This window comes from Semicossyphus pulcher, unplaced genomic scaffold (genome assembly GCF_022749685.1).
Source record: "Semicossyphus pulcher isolate SPU_LCO1_2020_fin unplaced genomic scaffold, fSemPul1.0.p SCAF_37, whole genome shotgun sequence".
Taxonomy (NCBI): Eukaryota; Metazoa; Chordata; class Actinopteri; order Labriformes; family Labridae; genus Semicossyphus; species Semicossyphus pulcher.
This window is the reverse complement of record NW_027211712.1, coordinates 641,453-658,457: the sequence shown is the minus strand read 5'-3', so window position 1 is coordinate 658,457 and position 17,005 is coordinate 641,453. Positions and strand designations below refer to the sequence as shown.

At 44.6% G+C, this 17,005-nt stretch overlaps 1 protein-coding gene across 9 annotated transcripts; it reads right to left on the bottom strand.

The window, feature by feature from the left end:
• Positions 1–857: 857 nt before the first annotated feature.
• Positions 858–16,277, bottom strand: palm1a (paralemmin 1a). Of its 9 annotated transcripts, XM_069679206.1 has the most exons (13): positions 15,766–16,277; positions 15,283–15,649; positions 13,578–13,619; positions 10,758–10,803; positions 7,382–7,462; positions 7,152–7,279; positions 6,674–6,737; positions 6,372–6,393; positions 6,234–6,302; positions 6,023–6,097; positions 5,264–5,395; positions 3,451–3,989; positions 858–1,431 (listed from the first exon to the last, which is right to left on the bottom strand). In XM_069679206.1, the coding sequence occupies exons 3-13, from the start codon at positions 13,580–13,582 to the stop codon at positions 1,426–1,428; spliced, it is 1,167 nt and encodes a 388-aa protein (XP_069535307.1). In that variant the 5' UTR covers positions 13,583–13,619; positions 15,283–15,649; positions 15,766–16,277; the 3' UTR covers positions 858–1,425. The 9 variants fall into 9 exon arrangements, with proteins under 9 accessions (XP_069535307.1, XP_069535303.1, XP_069535305.1 ...); XM_069679202.1 differs by lacking the exon at positions 858–1,431 and having other exon boundaries at positions 3,000–3,989; XM_069679204.1 differs by lacking the exon at positions 858–1,431 and having other exon boundaries at positions 3,000–3,989; positions 6,023–6,088.
• Positions 16,278–17,005: the final 728 nt, after the last annotated feature.

The following is a 17,005-nucleotide window of genomic DNA, read 5'->3' as shown; positions in this document are numbered from 1 at the left end:
CTTTATCAGGTGGACTCTAACACACATGATGATGTAAACGACTCATCAGCTGTTTGCTGTTGGTCAGAATGAACATGTGACTTGACTGTATTGTGATTGATATATTTTCCATGTGTAAACCTGTCTGACTTCAACACTGAATATAAATAGGAAATGTATTTATTTAATCACTTGAGATAAAGACGTCCACCTGGCGTGTTGAACGGTGTTTAATTGTTTAGCAAATCATCACATATTTGATAAACTCGATTTTTATTTGTTCTGCCATTTTAACGTTGAACTTGTCTATTTGAGGCAGTTTTTCGATGTAGGTGGAGGTGTGACTCCGGGAACACACCGGACGCCGAAGCGCCGCGAATAGCCGCGATTGACAAATGCGATGTTATATTTGTGTGCTTTTATATATTTGTCAGTATCTAAACAGAGCGCGAGAGAGACGAAGATACACACAGACACAGACATACAGACATAGACACACACACACGCACACGCACACGCACACACACACACACGCACAAGAAAGAGTTAGACACAACGTGGACTGGCTATAGGGGGTGCAGGCGGGGTGTCAAAACACACACGCAAACAGAGAGAGAGCATGATTAAAAAACAGCTCTAAATGTGAGTAAACGACAGCTGAGGAGCAGAGGCGCTTGTCGACCAGCGGAAGCCTCACGCCGGGGACACACCGCAGCGCTTCGGCATCCGGTGTATCCCCGGCGTGAGGCTTCCTGGTCAGTAAACTCTAGCTCTGATATCTTTGGACTTTATGTAAAATTAAAGATTTAGAAAGGAAAGAAAAATAACAAGGAATCATCATGATCATACAACACAAAGCGTCTCAGCATCTGTGGATTCATATTTATTAGTGAATATGTGACGTTTACATACTGAGGAGTTCCACAGGGCTCCAGTCTGGGACCCTTTCTCTTTTTATCATTTCTGGTGTCAGAGGAGGGGTGGAGGCTTTCATGCAGTTAGTTTTGAGTCCAGCAGAGAAGAGGGGGAGTAGGAGGAGGAGGAGGAGGAGGAGGAGGAGGAGGAGGAGGTTTTATCTGAAGGTATCTATGAAACGCAGCTCCTGTTTCTATAAAATCAGCCCTTTTCACGTCCTGAATGTGAGTTTGACTCCAGCGTGGAGGCAGCAGAGACACAAGGAGGGTCGAGGGTTCGTTCATGAAGACAATCTACAGACGTGTTATTTAAGGCTCTGTTAGTTTCAGATGCAATGTCGTGATGATGTCACTGTGAATAGATTCAGCATGCGACAGTCGGTCAGGTGGCAGACTCCTGCTCTTCAGAGGACACACCTGTCCGTTTACTCTCTTCTCTCAGGACGAGAACCCGCTGATCGTCTCTCTCTGTCAGAACTTCATTACTCTTTGTTGCTTCATCACCATGGTGACCTTCCGGCATCAGATCAGTTCAGATCTGTTGATGAAGACATGAAGCCGTTTAAACCGGATGTGATGTGAGACTGCTTCACATCAGCGCCATCGATTAAAAAACTACACTCCTTTAATCCCTCACTTTCTCCTTTGTGTCCCAAATGTAAAACAGAAATAGGAACCATAACCCCCTGTCTATGGTCATGTCGTCATCTGCAGAAATATTGGTCTGAAATACTTGAAATGGAAAAAAATATTTGCCAAAAATTTAGAAATGGATCTGATGTGTCTGATTCTGGGACTCCTGAGTAGGAATAAAACATTCTCACCTTTGCTGCTAGAAAAAATAGATTATTAAATAGATTAGTGATAAAGGCCCTTCTGTTAAAGGTGTACAATCATATTTGAACTGGTTCCCTTGGAATATCCCACATTGTTCTACATTCAAATACAGATCAGTTGTACAAAGTCTGGCAGCCCTATCTGAACTATCTCGGGCCCGATCTCGCTGCAGTCTTACGAGGAGTCTCTTAAGTCTGTATGGTAACCTATAACCAATCTGTTGACTTCTGTAACCTCCTGTGTTTTGTTTGTTTTTTGTTTGTCTTTGTTTGTTTGGTCATTTTATAATGGCTATGTAGAGTATGTCTTCGTGTAAAGTAAGAAAATCCAATAAACATACAAAAAAAACCCAACAACTACATTTACACAAAAGATGGAGAAAAGAGCGAGTGATTGCAGCGATGACCGTCTTTACAAATGATCAGATGGTCTGTCTCTCTGTCTGTCTGCCTGTCTGTCTGTCACCATCTGTGTGATTGGTGGTTCGGACATTGTTACTCCCCCGAACATGAACTGTACAATCAGCTTCATGATGAGGTCATGATGAGGTCATGATGAGGTCATGTTTTCATGTAATCAGCGAAATATTTCAGGATCTATTTGATGGACTGGACTGGACATTTTGTACAGACACTGTTAGCATGTTAGAATGCTAACATTAGCATTACCAAAGTCCCCCCTGAGCCTCATAACAGCTTCACAGAGCAGCTAGCATGACTGCAGACTGAACTTTGATTCCAGAGGCAAACGACTGTGATGTCAGACATGATGTCACTTCCTCTACTCCTCCTCCCTAACAGAAGAAAATAAACAATCCCAGGTACCTTTTCAGCACTGTAGCCAGGCTGACAGAGAGTCACAGCTCCATTGAGCCATGTTTTCCTACAGCCCTCAGCGGTGACGATTTCATGAGCTTCTTTAATGATAGAATCCTAAAGATAAGAGACTCTGTAACCTCCTGCCGTTAACTGCTGCAGAGGTTTCTGATCAGGTTCACCTGATGTTTACCTCGACTGTTTTTCTCCAACTGACCTTACCGAGCTAATTTCTTTGGTATTCTTTGATTCTCTCCTCATACTTATTAATCTTTATTTATGGGTTTTACCTTCATGCTGAAAAAAAATAGTTTATGACTGAATAAATAAAATCTGCTGCACTGAAAGCGTCATGTTGCAAACAAAGTGCAGGGAAGTGTGAGGAGATGGAGGTGAAGGAGATGGAGGTTACAGCGTCTGTGACGTTAACCTGCAAACAGAAACCCAGACGGCGTTTGCTCTGTTGAGTCGTCAGTTTTTTATTTTCTCTTAAAAAAAAAATCTGAGAAGTTTCTGGAACAAACAGAATCAAAGATGAAATAAATAAAATGAAAGCACTGTTGATATTATAGAGCTCATAAAAGAGGTTAATGTTACAGATGTCAGGACTGCTCGGCCAGTGCTAATGCTAATGCTAATGCTACTGGAAACACAAGGAGTACAAAAGTAAAAAGGCCACAAAAATAGAAAAAAGGAAAGATTTTATAAAACAGCGGAATGAAAAAACAGGAGATGATGTCATGTTGTTAGAGGTGGGGCTTAGGGCAGTGGGTGGAGTTTAGTTCCTGGAGTTTTTGTCCTGGAAAGTCTTCCTCCTTTATTTTATAATATTATACAATAAGGCAGCGCCCCCTGCAGGATCACATGATGCTGCAGCACTTACATGGCTGCTTCTCCTTCTTTACCTGCACCACTCCTCCCTTCACCTCCCCTGCCTCCCCCGCCGTCTCTCCGTTGCTCGCTGCTGCTGCTGTTGTCTCTGGAGGTTTGGTGGAGGGAGGCGGGGCAGTCGTGGTGGGTGGAGGCGGAGCTTCTGTGGGAGGACTGCCTGGCTCCTCCCTTTCCTCACTGGGTGGTGTTTTCCCGTTGGTGTCGTGGATCAGCACCAGCTCAGCCTTTACCGCCCCCTGCAGGCCCAGAACCTTCTTCGTCTCATCCTCGTCCTCCACGTTCTGATATCCCATGAACACCATGGTGACCGGGTTCTCCACGCTCGCCTCCGCCATGCTGGGCTCGCCACCCGCTTTGGTCTCCAGCCCTGTGATCTCCACAGGAACCGGCAGCTCAAGACACACCTCCTCATGGACCTCCTCTGTAGGGAGAGACGTCACCGTGGTGACAGTCTGTGACATCATCGAGGCCTCGTCAGCTTTGTGGATGAGCTCTTCAACCTCCGACAGGCTGAGCAGTTGGATGCCATCTTCACCGTTCATCTCATGGACCACTGAGACACAGAGACAGAACCAGGATCAGGACACCTGGCTGTTACAGCTCACAGGTGATCTCCAGCTCAAGGACCAATAGAAAATGACTATATCTGTGATGTCACAGCCTGAACATCACTTGCCAGTCACCTGTCTGATACATGTCTGACACCTGAACATCACCTGTCTGATACCTGTCTGACACATGTCTGACACCTGAACAACACCTGCCAGTCACCTGTCTGACACCTGCACATCACCTGCCAGTCACCTGTCTGACACCTGCACATCACCTGCCAGTCACATGTCTGACACCTGAACATCACCTGTCTGATACCTGTCTGACACATGTCTGACACCTGAACAACACCTGCCAGTCACCTGTCTGACACCTGCACATCACCTGCCAGTCACATGTCTGACACCTGCACATCACCTGCCAGTCACATGTCTGACACCTGCACATCACCTGCCAGTCACCTGTCTGACACCTGCACATCACCTGCCAGTCACATGTCTGACACCTGAACAACACCTGCCAGTCACCTGTCTGTCATCTGTCTGACACCTGAACATCACCTGCCAGTCACCTGTCTGACACCTGAACATCACCTGCCAGTCACATGTCTGACACCTGCACATCACCTGCCAGTCACCTGTCTGACACCTGAACAACACCTGCCAGTCACCTGTCTGTCATCTGTCTGACACCTGAACATCACCTGCCAGTCACCTGTCTGACACCTGAACATCACCTGCCAGTCACCTGTCTGACACCTGAACAACACCTGCCAGTCACCTGTCTGTCATCTGTCTGACACCTGCACATCACCTGCCAGTCACATGTCTGACACCTGCACATCACCTGCCAGTCACCTGTCTGACACCTGAACAACACCTGCCAGTCACCTGTCTGTCATCTGTCTGACACCTGCACATCACCTGCCAGTCACCTGTCTGACACCTGAACATCACCTGTTCGTCCCCTACCTGAGTTTATCTTTGTCTTTCTTTTTGCAGTGAAGCTTCCTGGTTAGAATCCTAGAGGATGGGGGTCATGTGATCATGCATCATCATGCTGGCAGGTTAAACTTTAAGAGAAGTTCACTGCAGCCGTGTTAAAAACATTCCTCACTGCATCATAACAGCGACATGATGTGCTCGAGCCCACGTTAAAGAACTTCTTATGTGTAACTTTATTTCTCTGTCCACTCTTGGGGACATGTTTTTTTCATGAAAAGCAGGTAACCTCTCGTAAAGCCAGCTCTGTTTTTTTTTTCTTTGCTGACATCACCTTTCTGCTTGTCTTCGTAAACTTTGACCCCTTGGTGAGAGAGGTCAACAGGAAGTGTGGTGTTAGTGGACAGAACCCTGGTTTCCCCCGTCACTCGGTCCCGCTCTACTTTAATCTCCACCGAGTACATTGCTGAGGACGAGGTCACACAGGGTCAACAAGACACACACACACGCGCGCGCACACACACACACACACACACACGCGCACACACACACACACGCACGCACAGCTACTGATTTAAAGTAAAGAAACAAAAATCGAGACAGAAAATAAAACACTGAAGCTCACAGACTCATTGACAGACAGACAGACAGACAGACAGACACACACACAGACAGGCAGACACACACACACACACAGACAGGCAGACACACACACACACACACAGACAGACAGTTGTTAAAGACGGTGGTTAAATGTTACACAGACACATGTTGACTCTAACTGATGTCACCTGCAGCTTCCTGACAGTGAGGTGTGTAACATGCTGTGATTAGCTGACAGTTAGAGGCATGTTGGAGTTCAGGAGTGAATGCTAAAGGCTAGCTAAGGGAGCTAACAGCTAAGCTAACATGTTTTGTTGTTTTGGCCGCAACTCACAGAAACATGTTCTATTTCTGAGAGATGCTTTACTGCACTTTAGGATTAATCACCATGACAACAGACTCACTGTGACATCATCACAGTATTTGTGGATTACTCAGGTGTGTTCACCCTGTCTGTTACAAAATAATCTGACTCCTCCTCGTCACTCACCTCTCTTTATCTCCTCTGTCACCTCCTTCGCTTTGTTTACACCAGGACTTTTGTGAACTTTGACCTCTGCAAGGGCTCATGGGAAAGAAAGGAGGTGGGCACAGAGACAGAGGACAGACTGAAGCTCGACGTAATCTGATTATAATCTAACTAATGTTATAATCAGACATCCCTCTCAAACCGTGTTATTGTTATCTGACTACAGTCTCACCTTGAACTACCTGTCCTGACGCTGCAGCTCGGTCCTGCTGACGGCTGCTGTGACCTTTGACCTCTACAGCTGATCAGAGACACACAGTCAGGAAGAGGAGAGAAAACCAAGGACACTGACACAGAAGAAGAAACGTACCTTTTACTGATCCAGGAGACACCTGGAGACACAGACAAGAGACAGGAAGTTCAACTTCACAATAAAAGTCCAACAGGAAACACAACTTAAACTTGACGCTACTACATGATGATAAATCGATCTCTGTGTGTGTGTGTGTGTGTGTGTGTGTGTGTGTGTGGTTGTATATATGACGACTGTGTGTATGTGTGTGTGTGTGTGTATATATTTGATGACTATGTGTGTGTGTGTGTGTGTTAGTGAGTGTGAGTGTGTATGTGTGTGTATATATTTGATGACTGTGTGTGTATGTGTGTACTCACAATAGTGTGTGTTATGGTCTCACACACGCCTCCAGTTTCCAGATTGACGAGTTCTTTCTCCAACCTGAAACACAAACACAGTAAATATTTAATTTAATCTTTTTTTATACATTTTATTTTCAATTTAATCATAAAAACATTTTTTTTTAAATATTCTTGTAATGAAATAAACTCCACATTTTATACATTATATCCTCACTCTAGGGTTAGGGTCAACATGTCAGCGTTCACTTCCTGTTTTCACATTCCACACTAGATTACAAGGGTCAGATTATGAGGGTCAGATTACGAGGGTCAGATTATGTGGGTCAGATTAGGTGGGTCAGATAACGAGGGTCAGATAACGAGGGTCAGATTAGGTGGGTCAGATAACGAGGGTCAGATAACGAGGGTCAGATTACGAGGGTCAGATAACGAGGGTCAGATAACGAGGGTCAGATTAGGTGGGTCAGATTACGAGGGTCAGATTACAGATGACCTGTTGATGGTGTCCTCCAGGGTCCTGGTCTTGGCCTCGTCCTGCTCCAGTTGTCTCTTGACTTCGTCCTGCTCCTGTCCAGCGGGGGGCGCTCCATCAAGCAGCCAGCGCTCCCTTAGAGCCTTCGACTGACAACAGGAAACATTGTGTTTAACAAAATAAAAGCACTCAGAGTCAGTAGATCTGTCTGTCTGTCTGTCTGTCTGGGTGTGTCAGCCTGCTTGCCTCACCTTCAGGTGTTGCAGTGCTCTCCTGTCGTCCTCAAGTTGACGTTTCTTGTTCTCGATCTCAGTCTGCCACTTCCTCTTCTCCTGAGGCATGATGGGATATGTAGTGAGGCACAGTAACAGTTTATCAGACACTTCAGGTTCTTTCAGGTGTGTTTGGGTCTGAATGTTAACATCAGCTGATGTCCGTTAGTCCCTGAACAACACTTTAAATTACAGCAGATTTAACCTTTATTTTTTTTTACAGTGAAACACTTGAATGATCTGTTAGTGCTTCACAGTAGTCTGTGGTACTCTTACTGTGTGGTACTTCACTGTGTGGTACTCTTACTGTGTGGTACTTCACTGTGTGGTACTCTTACTGTGTGGTACTTCACTGTGTGGTACTCTTACTGTGTGGTACTTCACGGTGTGGTACTTTCACTGTGTGGTACTTTCACTGTGTGGTACTTCACTGTGTGGTACTCTTACTGTGTGGTACTTCACTGTGTGGTACTTCACTGTGTGGTACTCTTACTGTGTGGTACTCTTACTGTGTGGTACTTCACTGTGTGGTACTCTTACTGTGTGGTACTCTTACTGTGTGGTACTTCACTGTGTGGTACTTCACTGTGTGGTACTCTTACTGTGTGGTACTTCACTGTGTGGTACTCTTACTGTGTGGTACTTCACTGTGTGGTACTTCACTGTGTGGTACTTCACTGTGTGGTACTCTTACTGTGTGGTACTTCACTGTGTGGTACTTCACTGTGTGGTACTTTCACTGTGTGGTACTTCACTGTGTGGTACTTCACTGTGTGGTACTTTCACTGTGTGGTACTTCACTGTGTGGTACTTCACTGTGTGGTACTTCACTGTGTGGTACTTTCACTGTGTGGTACTCTTACTGTGTGGTACTCTTACTGTGTGGTACTCTCACTGTGTGGTACTTTCACTGTGTGGTACTTTCACTGTGTGGTACTTCACTGTGTGGTACTTTCACTGTGTGGTACTTTCACTGTGTGGTACTTCACTGTGTGGTACTTTCACTGTGTGGTACTTTCACTGTGTGGTACTTCACTGTGTGGTACTCTTACTGTGTGGTACTTTCACTGTGTGGTACTTCACTGTGTGGTACTTCACTGTGTGGTACTCTTACTGTGTGGTACTTTCACTGTGTGGTACTTCACTGTGTGGTACTTTCACTGTGTGGTACTTCACTGTGTGGTACTTCACTGTGTGGTACTTTCACTGTGTGGTACTCTTACTGTGTGGTACTCTTACTGTGTGGTACTTTCACTGTGTGGTACTTTCACTGTGTGGTACTTCACTGTGTGGTACTTCACTGTGTGGTACTTTCACTGTGTGGTACTTCACTGTGTGGTACTTCACTGTGTGGTACTTTCACTGTGTGGTACTTCACTGTGTGGTACTTCACTGTGTGGTACTCTTACTGTGTGGTACTTTCACTGTGTGGTACTTCACTGTGTGGTACTTCACTGTGTGGTACTCTTACTGTGTGGTACTTTCACTGTGTGGTACTTCACTGTGTGGTACTTCACTGTGTGGTACTCTTACTGTGTGGTACTTTACTGTGTGGTACTTTCACTGTGTGGTACTTCACTGTGTGGTACTTCACTGTGTGGTACTCTTACTGTGTGGTACTTTCACTGTGTGGTACTTCACTGTGTGGTACTTCACTGTGTGGTACTCTTACTGTGTGGTACTTTACTGTGTGGTACTTTCACTGTGTGGTACTTCACTGTGTGGTACTTTCACTGTGTGGTACTTCACTGTGTGGTACTTCACTGTGTGGTACTCTTACTGTGTGGTACTCTTACTGTGTGGTACTCTTACTGTGTGGTACTTTCACTGTGTGGTACTTTCACTGTGTGGTACTTCACTGTGTGGTACTTTCACTGTGTGGTACTTCACTGTGTGGTACTTCACTGTGTGGTACTCTTACTGTGTGGTACTTCACTGTGTGGTACTTCACTGTGTGGTACTTTCACTGTGTGGTACTTCACTGTGTGGTACTTCACTGTGTGGTACTTCACTGTGTGGTACTCTTACTGTGTAGTACTCTTACTGTGTGGTACTCTTACTGTGTGGTACTCTTACTGTGTGGTACTTTCACTGTGTGGTACTTCACTGTGTGGTACTTTCACTGTGTGGTACTTCACTGTGTGGTACTTCACTGTGTGGTACTCTTACTGTGTGGTACTTTCACTGTGTGGTACTTCACTGTGTGGTACTTTCACTGTGTGGTACTTCACTGTGTGGTACTTCACTGTGTGGTACTCTTACTGTGTGGTACTTCACTGTGTGGTACTTCACTGTGTAGTACTTCACTGTGTGGTACTTCACTGTGTGGTACTCTTACTGTGTGGTACTTCACTGTGTGGTACTTCACTGTGTGGTACTTCACTGTGTGGTACTTTCACTGTGTGGTACTTCACTGTGTGGTACTTCACTGTGTAGTACTCTTACTGTGTGGTACTCTTACTGTGTGGTACTCTTACTGTGTGGTACTTTCACTGTGTGGTACTTCACTGTGTGGTACTTTCACTGTGTGGTACTTCACTGTGTAGTACTCTTACTGTGTAGTACTCTTACTGTGTGGTACTCTTACTGTGTGGTACTTTCACTGTGTGGTACTTCACTGTGTGGTACTTTCACTGTGTGGTACTTCACTGTGTGGTACTTCACTGTGTGGTACTCTTACTGTGTGGTACTTCACTGTGTGGTACTCTTACTGTGTGGTACTTTCACTGTGTGGTACTCTTACTGTGTGGTACTTTCACTGTGTGGTACTTCACTGTGTGGTACTTCACTGTGTGGTACTTTCACTGTGTGGTACTTCACTGTGTGGTACTTCACTGTGTGGTACTTTCACTGTGTGGTACTTCACTGTGTGGTACTTCACTGTGTGGTACTTTCACTGTGTGGTACTTCACTGTGTGGTACTTCACTGTGTGGTACTTTCACTGTGTGGTACTTCACTGTGTGGTACTTTCACTGTGTGGTACTTCACTGTGTGGTACTCTTACTGTGTGGTACTTTCACTGTGTGGTACTTTCACTGTGTGGTACTTCACTGTGTGGTACTTTTACTACAGCACTACTGCTGAGGTCTGACACAGCAGCATGATAGAGTTACACAGGAAGCAGATCTGTCTGTGTGTGTGTGTATCTGCGTGCATGTGTGTGCGTGTGTGTGCGTGTGTGTGCGTGTGCGTGGATCAATAAGTGCATTAGTGAAAGAGCCCGGGGGTTGGGGGTCTGGAAGTTTAAATATCTGCTGCAGTGTGTGTGTGTGTGTGTGTGTGTGTGTGTTCATGCAGGTTTGTATTTATACATGGGCGTGTTGTGTTCAATGGCTGTGTGTAAATTAGACTCACTGCGAGGAGCTGCAGTCGATCCTGCTGATAGAGAGCTTCATTCACTCTGAGACAGACAGACAGACAGACAGACAGACATACAGGTGTTAGTTCATGATGTTTGATAATAAAGCACTGTGTTCAGCCTGTATAGGGACAGTCCACAGTTTTTCAGCTCTGTTAACATCCTGACCGTCCAATCAGTGACTCCGCCTGACAGCATGAGATCACAGGTGTGGGTGGAGCTACATTCAGCGTCTCAGTGATCTCTTTGAATAGATAAATGTATATGAACACAGACTGACAGTATCAGAGGTCTGGTTTCTGTTTGCAGTCCGGTTTCAGTAACCTCTAAAATGTATCTGTTTATACAGCTTGTCAACAACGAGCTGACAGAACAGGAAGTGTTGGCTCTTATATCTGACGGAGGAAGTTGCTTGAAGCTGCATTCAGTGTGATCCTATAGAAGTCTATGAGAAAGTGCTCCTCCTCCTCTCCTGATGTATTCCCTCAGTAAACATGTTCCTGATGAGTTTATGGTCTCAGTCTCTAGTCTCAAGTCTTCTTCAACACAGCATGATGTTCATTTAGTCACTGATGCTCCCATTGAGAGTCACACACACCAGGAGGAGGGGAGGGGTTAGGGCGGGGCTACCTGTGAGTGACAGGTCAGACAAGAGAAAGGCATAGTAATGGGCCTCCTCCTTCTTCAAACAGTCCAGACTCTAAATGTTCAAGATGGCGGTGCCTCCTCCTCGGGTGTATTTCAGCTTCACTTCTTACAAACAGAGGAAGAGACGTGTCGTCCATCTTTAGAGACAGTCGCTGGTTTAACTGGAAGCTGTGGGACTCAGCACATGGTCTGAACTCAAAGGAACAAAGCTGCTCGTCTCCATGGAGACCGAACACACCAACAGACAATCTGAGCTCACAGACACAAACTGGGTCGACAGGGAACCAGTTCAGACTGCAGAGCAGCACACACAGGAAGTATAACAACCAAACTACAAAATAAAAATGAAAAAAATACCAACTGATCCTTTTGTCCAATCAGCAGCCAGCACCAGTTCAGATCAGTGAACCTGAGATCAGATTTATCTCATCTACAATGAAACAGTGTGCTCATTCTACTTGTTTTAATTTGAAAAGCTGCAGCGGAGACAGATTAACTGTAATTATTGTGTTTTTTACAACCTGATGACTGAAACAACGATCAGCTGATTAATTGATCTTCCTCCTGAAACCAACAAGCAGTTTTGCCATTCAAAGGTCAGACCTTAGCCACGATTGGCTGACAGTGTTTGGAGTGACCGCGTAGCCCCTCCCCCACGTGTGCGGTCCCATGTGGGGGAGTGGCTGCACCGCACTGTCACTCCAAAGTTGTAATCTCCAGGAGGTATCAGAATGGGAAGCTGAAATCTTGACTACAAGCGAGTGCGAGAAGGCAGCCTGAGGTGAATGATGGTGAATGGCTATTGGTCAGTTTCAGCCAATGCGAGGTTCTGCATAGAAACCTGCAGCTGTTCTGAACCGCCCACTTCAGAGGCGACCTTTTTAAACATTGCAGTTTTCACTTTTTCACTGTGAACGGTAAACACCCAAACGTGTGAAAAAGATACGGCCCCTTTAACAGCTGAACTGACAGAAATGCTTATGTTGTTTTTATTGTTTATTTTTATTAAGAAAATAAAAGCTGAACAGTGTCTGACACAGTAAACTCTCCGTGTCCTTGACAGGAATCCCGCCCCTGAGGTCCCGCCCACTGCTGCAGCAACACACAGGAAATGAGCCAGGATTGCCTTCACAATAAGACTACATATTTGATCGAGTCATATACGAAGACGTTCTGTCAGAGAAATTATGGGACAGGAATTCAAATCAACAAATCTGTGAAGAGCTTTGAAGGAAGTGACGAAGCTAGAAGCATTAGTTATATCTATATTTATATATATAGTTATATATGTTTATTGATCAGAGTCAGAGTTCACTGATCAACAGGAAGTAGAAAAAAGAAGAGGCTGATGACCAGATGTCGGACTTTGTGTTTCAGAGATGATGTTAGCGTTGTTCCTCTCTGATCATTAAAGACAGAACGAGCGCTCTCATCATCATCATCAAACTTTGTTGAAACGTCTTCAGAAATTTAAAATGTGACTCATTTAGTTTTATTTCTGTCATTTCTCAGTTTTATTGTTTTTGATGTTCTTATTGTTTTAATTAAATATTTATTTATTACAATAAATATTTAATTGTTGTTGATATGCCTGGACCTAATTAAGGCCTTTATACTGAAGGGTGTGACCGGAAGTGGTGTCGTCCTAACATGTCTATCTTTGCATCCTATTGATCACTATTCAGGTCCTTCATGGCGAACCCTGATCCATAAGTAATTATAGCGGCTCGTGCTGCTCAATTGATGAGTGATCAGATCAGATCAGTCCGCGGCTTCCGCACAGAAAAGTAGAGCATAGAGTGAGTGTGTGTGTGTGTGTTACGCCTGATTTAATGGGTTTAACCCTTCATGTCCCGCCGCAGAGACTCTCACTGATCTAACAGACCTCTCTGTAAACTTATTCTGATCACAACTGTGCGCAGTTATTGCGCAGTTTAAACGCAGTTTTTGCGCAGCTCTCCCGCTGCTGTTTCCAGGGAAAGACGCCCCTGACTCAGCGATCTGACAGACTGATGCTGCACCATGACGACACACGAGGCTCCGCGCGCTCACATTAAAGTCACACCCAACGTCATAAACTTACAACGAATTACACACACGAAGAAGAAGAAAAAGGAAAAGAAGAAAGAAGAAAAGGATGAAGAGAGAAGAAAGCAAAGTGTACTCACTCCATGTCTGACTGCAGATCAGTCCGCTGCAGCCCGAATCATCTGATCCACATCCGAGAGAGAAAAGAGACCCGCCCACCGGGGGGCGGGGGGGGGGGCAACCGAGGAGAGGAAACAAGAAGAAAAGGAAAGGAAGAGGAGATAGAGTCGGTAAGAGGGGCTGAGGAAACAAGAGAGGATAGAAAATAAGGGAAGAATTTGGAGGCTGGTGATAAAAGATTTTGGGGGGGCGCAATTTACCTGCTGCTGAATTCACAAATATGAAGCAGCACTTCTGTGTAATCGTAGTGTAAAATTATAGAATAACACAAACCTTTGGTGAAATGTCTTTACTTAGGTTTCATCAGCAATGGATGCTATGGGTCTACAGTCCATGCATTTTTCCTCTCCCATGCCGACAGCCTAATGAATTTCATGCTTGGTTATCATTGTATGCATAAGGAAACTAAACTCATTAAATGAGCCACTGTGGAGAACCAATGTTGGTATGAACTCCAATCTGAAATTGTGAGTGAGACATGAGCATATTTTAAAAAATGAAGGCCTACTGAAGGCTAACACAACGCTGGCCAAACCCCTGAACCTGCTGAAAAAAGACCAAGACCCTAGGCCTATAAATAGGCTACTTCAGCCTATTTGATCACTTTGTTAAAATTAAAATGTACCGGTCTTCATTAGGGACCTTCAAAAAAGGCTATAGCCAGGCATAGGCCACCATAAGCTACAGTCCAACATATCAAGGAAAAGATTAAATATTTTTTTCCTCTACCTGATGAATTGCAAGATTATATAGGTAGACTGTACATCATCTAACCTATATTTGTAGTATTAATAACAGACTGTATAAAAAGATGGACATGACAGCTCCCTAACAGTGAAGCCAAACCCTCTCTATCGCCCCCTGCTGGCTGGCTGCAGTATAGCTCATAAAGCACAGATCCATGTTAACAGATGGGACATGAGTCAAACAATCAAAATACAAGTCAAATACATTTTTCTCAAACATGGTTTCTGTCATTATAGTTAGTTCTTATGCTGTTATGATCTGTTCCGGATTAGCAGAACAGAGGAGCAACGATGAGAGGTGAACGTATCTGAACGTCTGCTTCAGACCAACACAAAGAAGCTGTTCTGCTGTTAAATATGCTAACGTGACCGTGAGGCCAAAAACTTTCTATTTAGGCCTCAGTTTCATACAGTGAGAGAAAGAGACGCGTCATCTATATATACAGTCATTGAGTAATAATAATAAATACAACATATAGGCTATAAATGGCATTTTTATCGGGCCAAAACTTGAACTTGAACAAAACTACTATCTAGTGCCATCTCTGCTTAACAGAAACCTTACATTAGCGTGAGTAAACAAGAAATTAATATACAAACTAACTAATATATAACCAACATTTCCATAGCATTCCTCACAGTCCAGCACAGCCCGAGGGAAGACTCAGGCGTGTAGGCTATCCACTGAACTAGTTTGCTGTGTTTTTTAATATGTGAACAAACAAACTCTTTGAGTAGCGAATAACTCAGAGGACCCACTGGTATATAAACATGTATCCGATGGTATAAAACCCCAAAATCAGCTGGATACATCGGGCTAGTCCTCCGTCATAGCTAAGCAAAAAAACAAAACATTAAAATTAATCTATAAACAACACACTGTAATGTTGCCGAAACACTGGCCTCTATTGGAACATACATTTTGCCCTCCGTTCCTTCTGGCCTGCAAACTGTCAATGACTTTCTGGTTAAAGTCAGTCATCTCCGTCACCAGACTCTTCTCCATTGACAGCATGGCCAGAGCATTCAGCCTCTCCTGGGTCATGGTGTTTCTGAGAAAAGTTTGAATTCTTTTCAATGTTGAGAAGCACCTCTCAGCTTCCACCGTGGTCATGGGTGTGGTGATGAGGATCTTCAGGAGAGCGACAGTTTCTGAGAAGACTTCTTCAAGATTATTCTCCTTGAACAGCTGGAACAAGTCCACAGCACCACAACAGGCCTTGAACTCTTCTGTGCTTGGTGGATGAGAGTCACTGCTTTGCTCAACCATGGAATGGAGAGAGTTTCTGCCAAAGACAAAGACAATTTATTATAATAAAAGAGAGAGTGATGATAACACAAGAGAGAAAGCAAATAACAATAATAATAATGATAACAATAATAATAACAGAAGCACAGGTACCCGATCTTTTGTATGTCCTGTTGGAACTGCTGGATGCACCCCTTGATATGGACCGAATCAATGTCCCTGTTCTGGAGCTTGGCATAGAGAAGGTCTACATGTGGCATGATGTGGTGAAGAACCTGAACTCTGGATTTTCCAGTTGCTTAATGAAGGCTCCTGCTTCTCTGATGGTGTTGGGGTCAAAGCCACTTGAGTGTTTAAGGTCTCGTACCCCTGTCGTTGTCCACAACACTTCGGTGCCAACACTTAGCAGCAAACAGGGAAAGCAATAAAAGGCATTGCTTTCACAACATCCAGCTAGCCAACTCCGCTTTTCATAACAAGAACGGGAGAAGCCCCGGGTGTAAGCTCGTCCTCGATCACTTGCCTGCTGCTGAATTTGTAAATCCGGTCGGTCCGGTCCAAGCGCCTTTATCCTGTTTTTCTCTTCCAACGAACGTCTTGAGAAAGGGTGTTTTAGTAGAGAAATAACCGAATTTTCTTTGCTCTCGGTTACGGTTCCACTCAAAGTTGCCATTTCTAAGTACGCTACCAAACTAGCGAAAGAGCGGGCTAGCGGGGAAGTGACGGGGACGTTAGACGTTGACGTAGCCGAACTTGACAGACAGTGTCGACATCCAATCACATTATTTCACAAAACACAAAAACAATATCAATTCGCTGAAAATAAAAGTAGGCGTGTCCGGAGCGCAGGGAGCTGCGTCCCGTGTGAAATCTGAAGCAACCAATTAGAGAGTAGCCTCAGGTCAGCTGCTTGCCAAAAGTTGAAGGACTTACATACGCTCTCATATGGCCGGCGTCCCTCTCATGTAAAGTACATGTATTCACACAGAAATTAACTAAATTCAATTCAAAACGAAATTTTAAGGATTGCCGACAGTTGCTGACTGCTGACAGACTACTTGGCGCATTGTAGACATTATTTTTAATTTATAATATTTATACGTTTGTTTAACATGTAGTTGCTCGAGATGTTTTGACGGGGGCGGCGCCCAGGCGCCCCGCAGCAATATGAGAAAGAAAGGGTGAAAGGCAAAAATTGAGTCAGAGAAAGAAACATGTAAGAAGAATGGAGGTGAAAGAGGAGAGAAGGATGAGGAGAGAAGGGAAGGTGGAGGAAGAAGAGGGAAGGAAGAAAGGAGAAGAGATTAGAAAAGAGGAGAGGAGGGGAGGTAACATTACTAACCACATATCTTCCCGGGAGCTCTTGTGCTCCCTTGTGTTGAAGGTTCCTGAG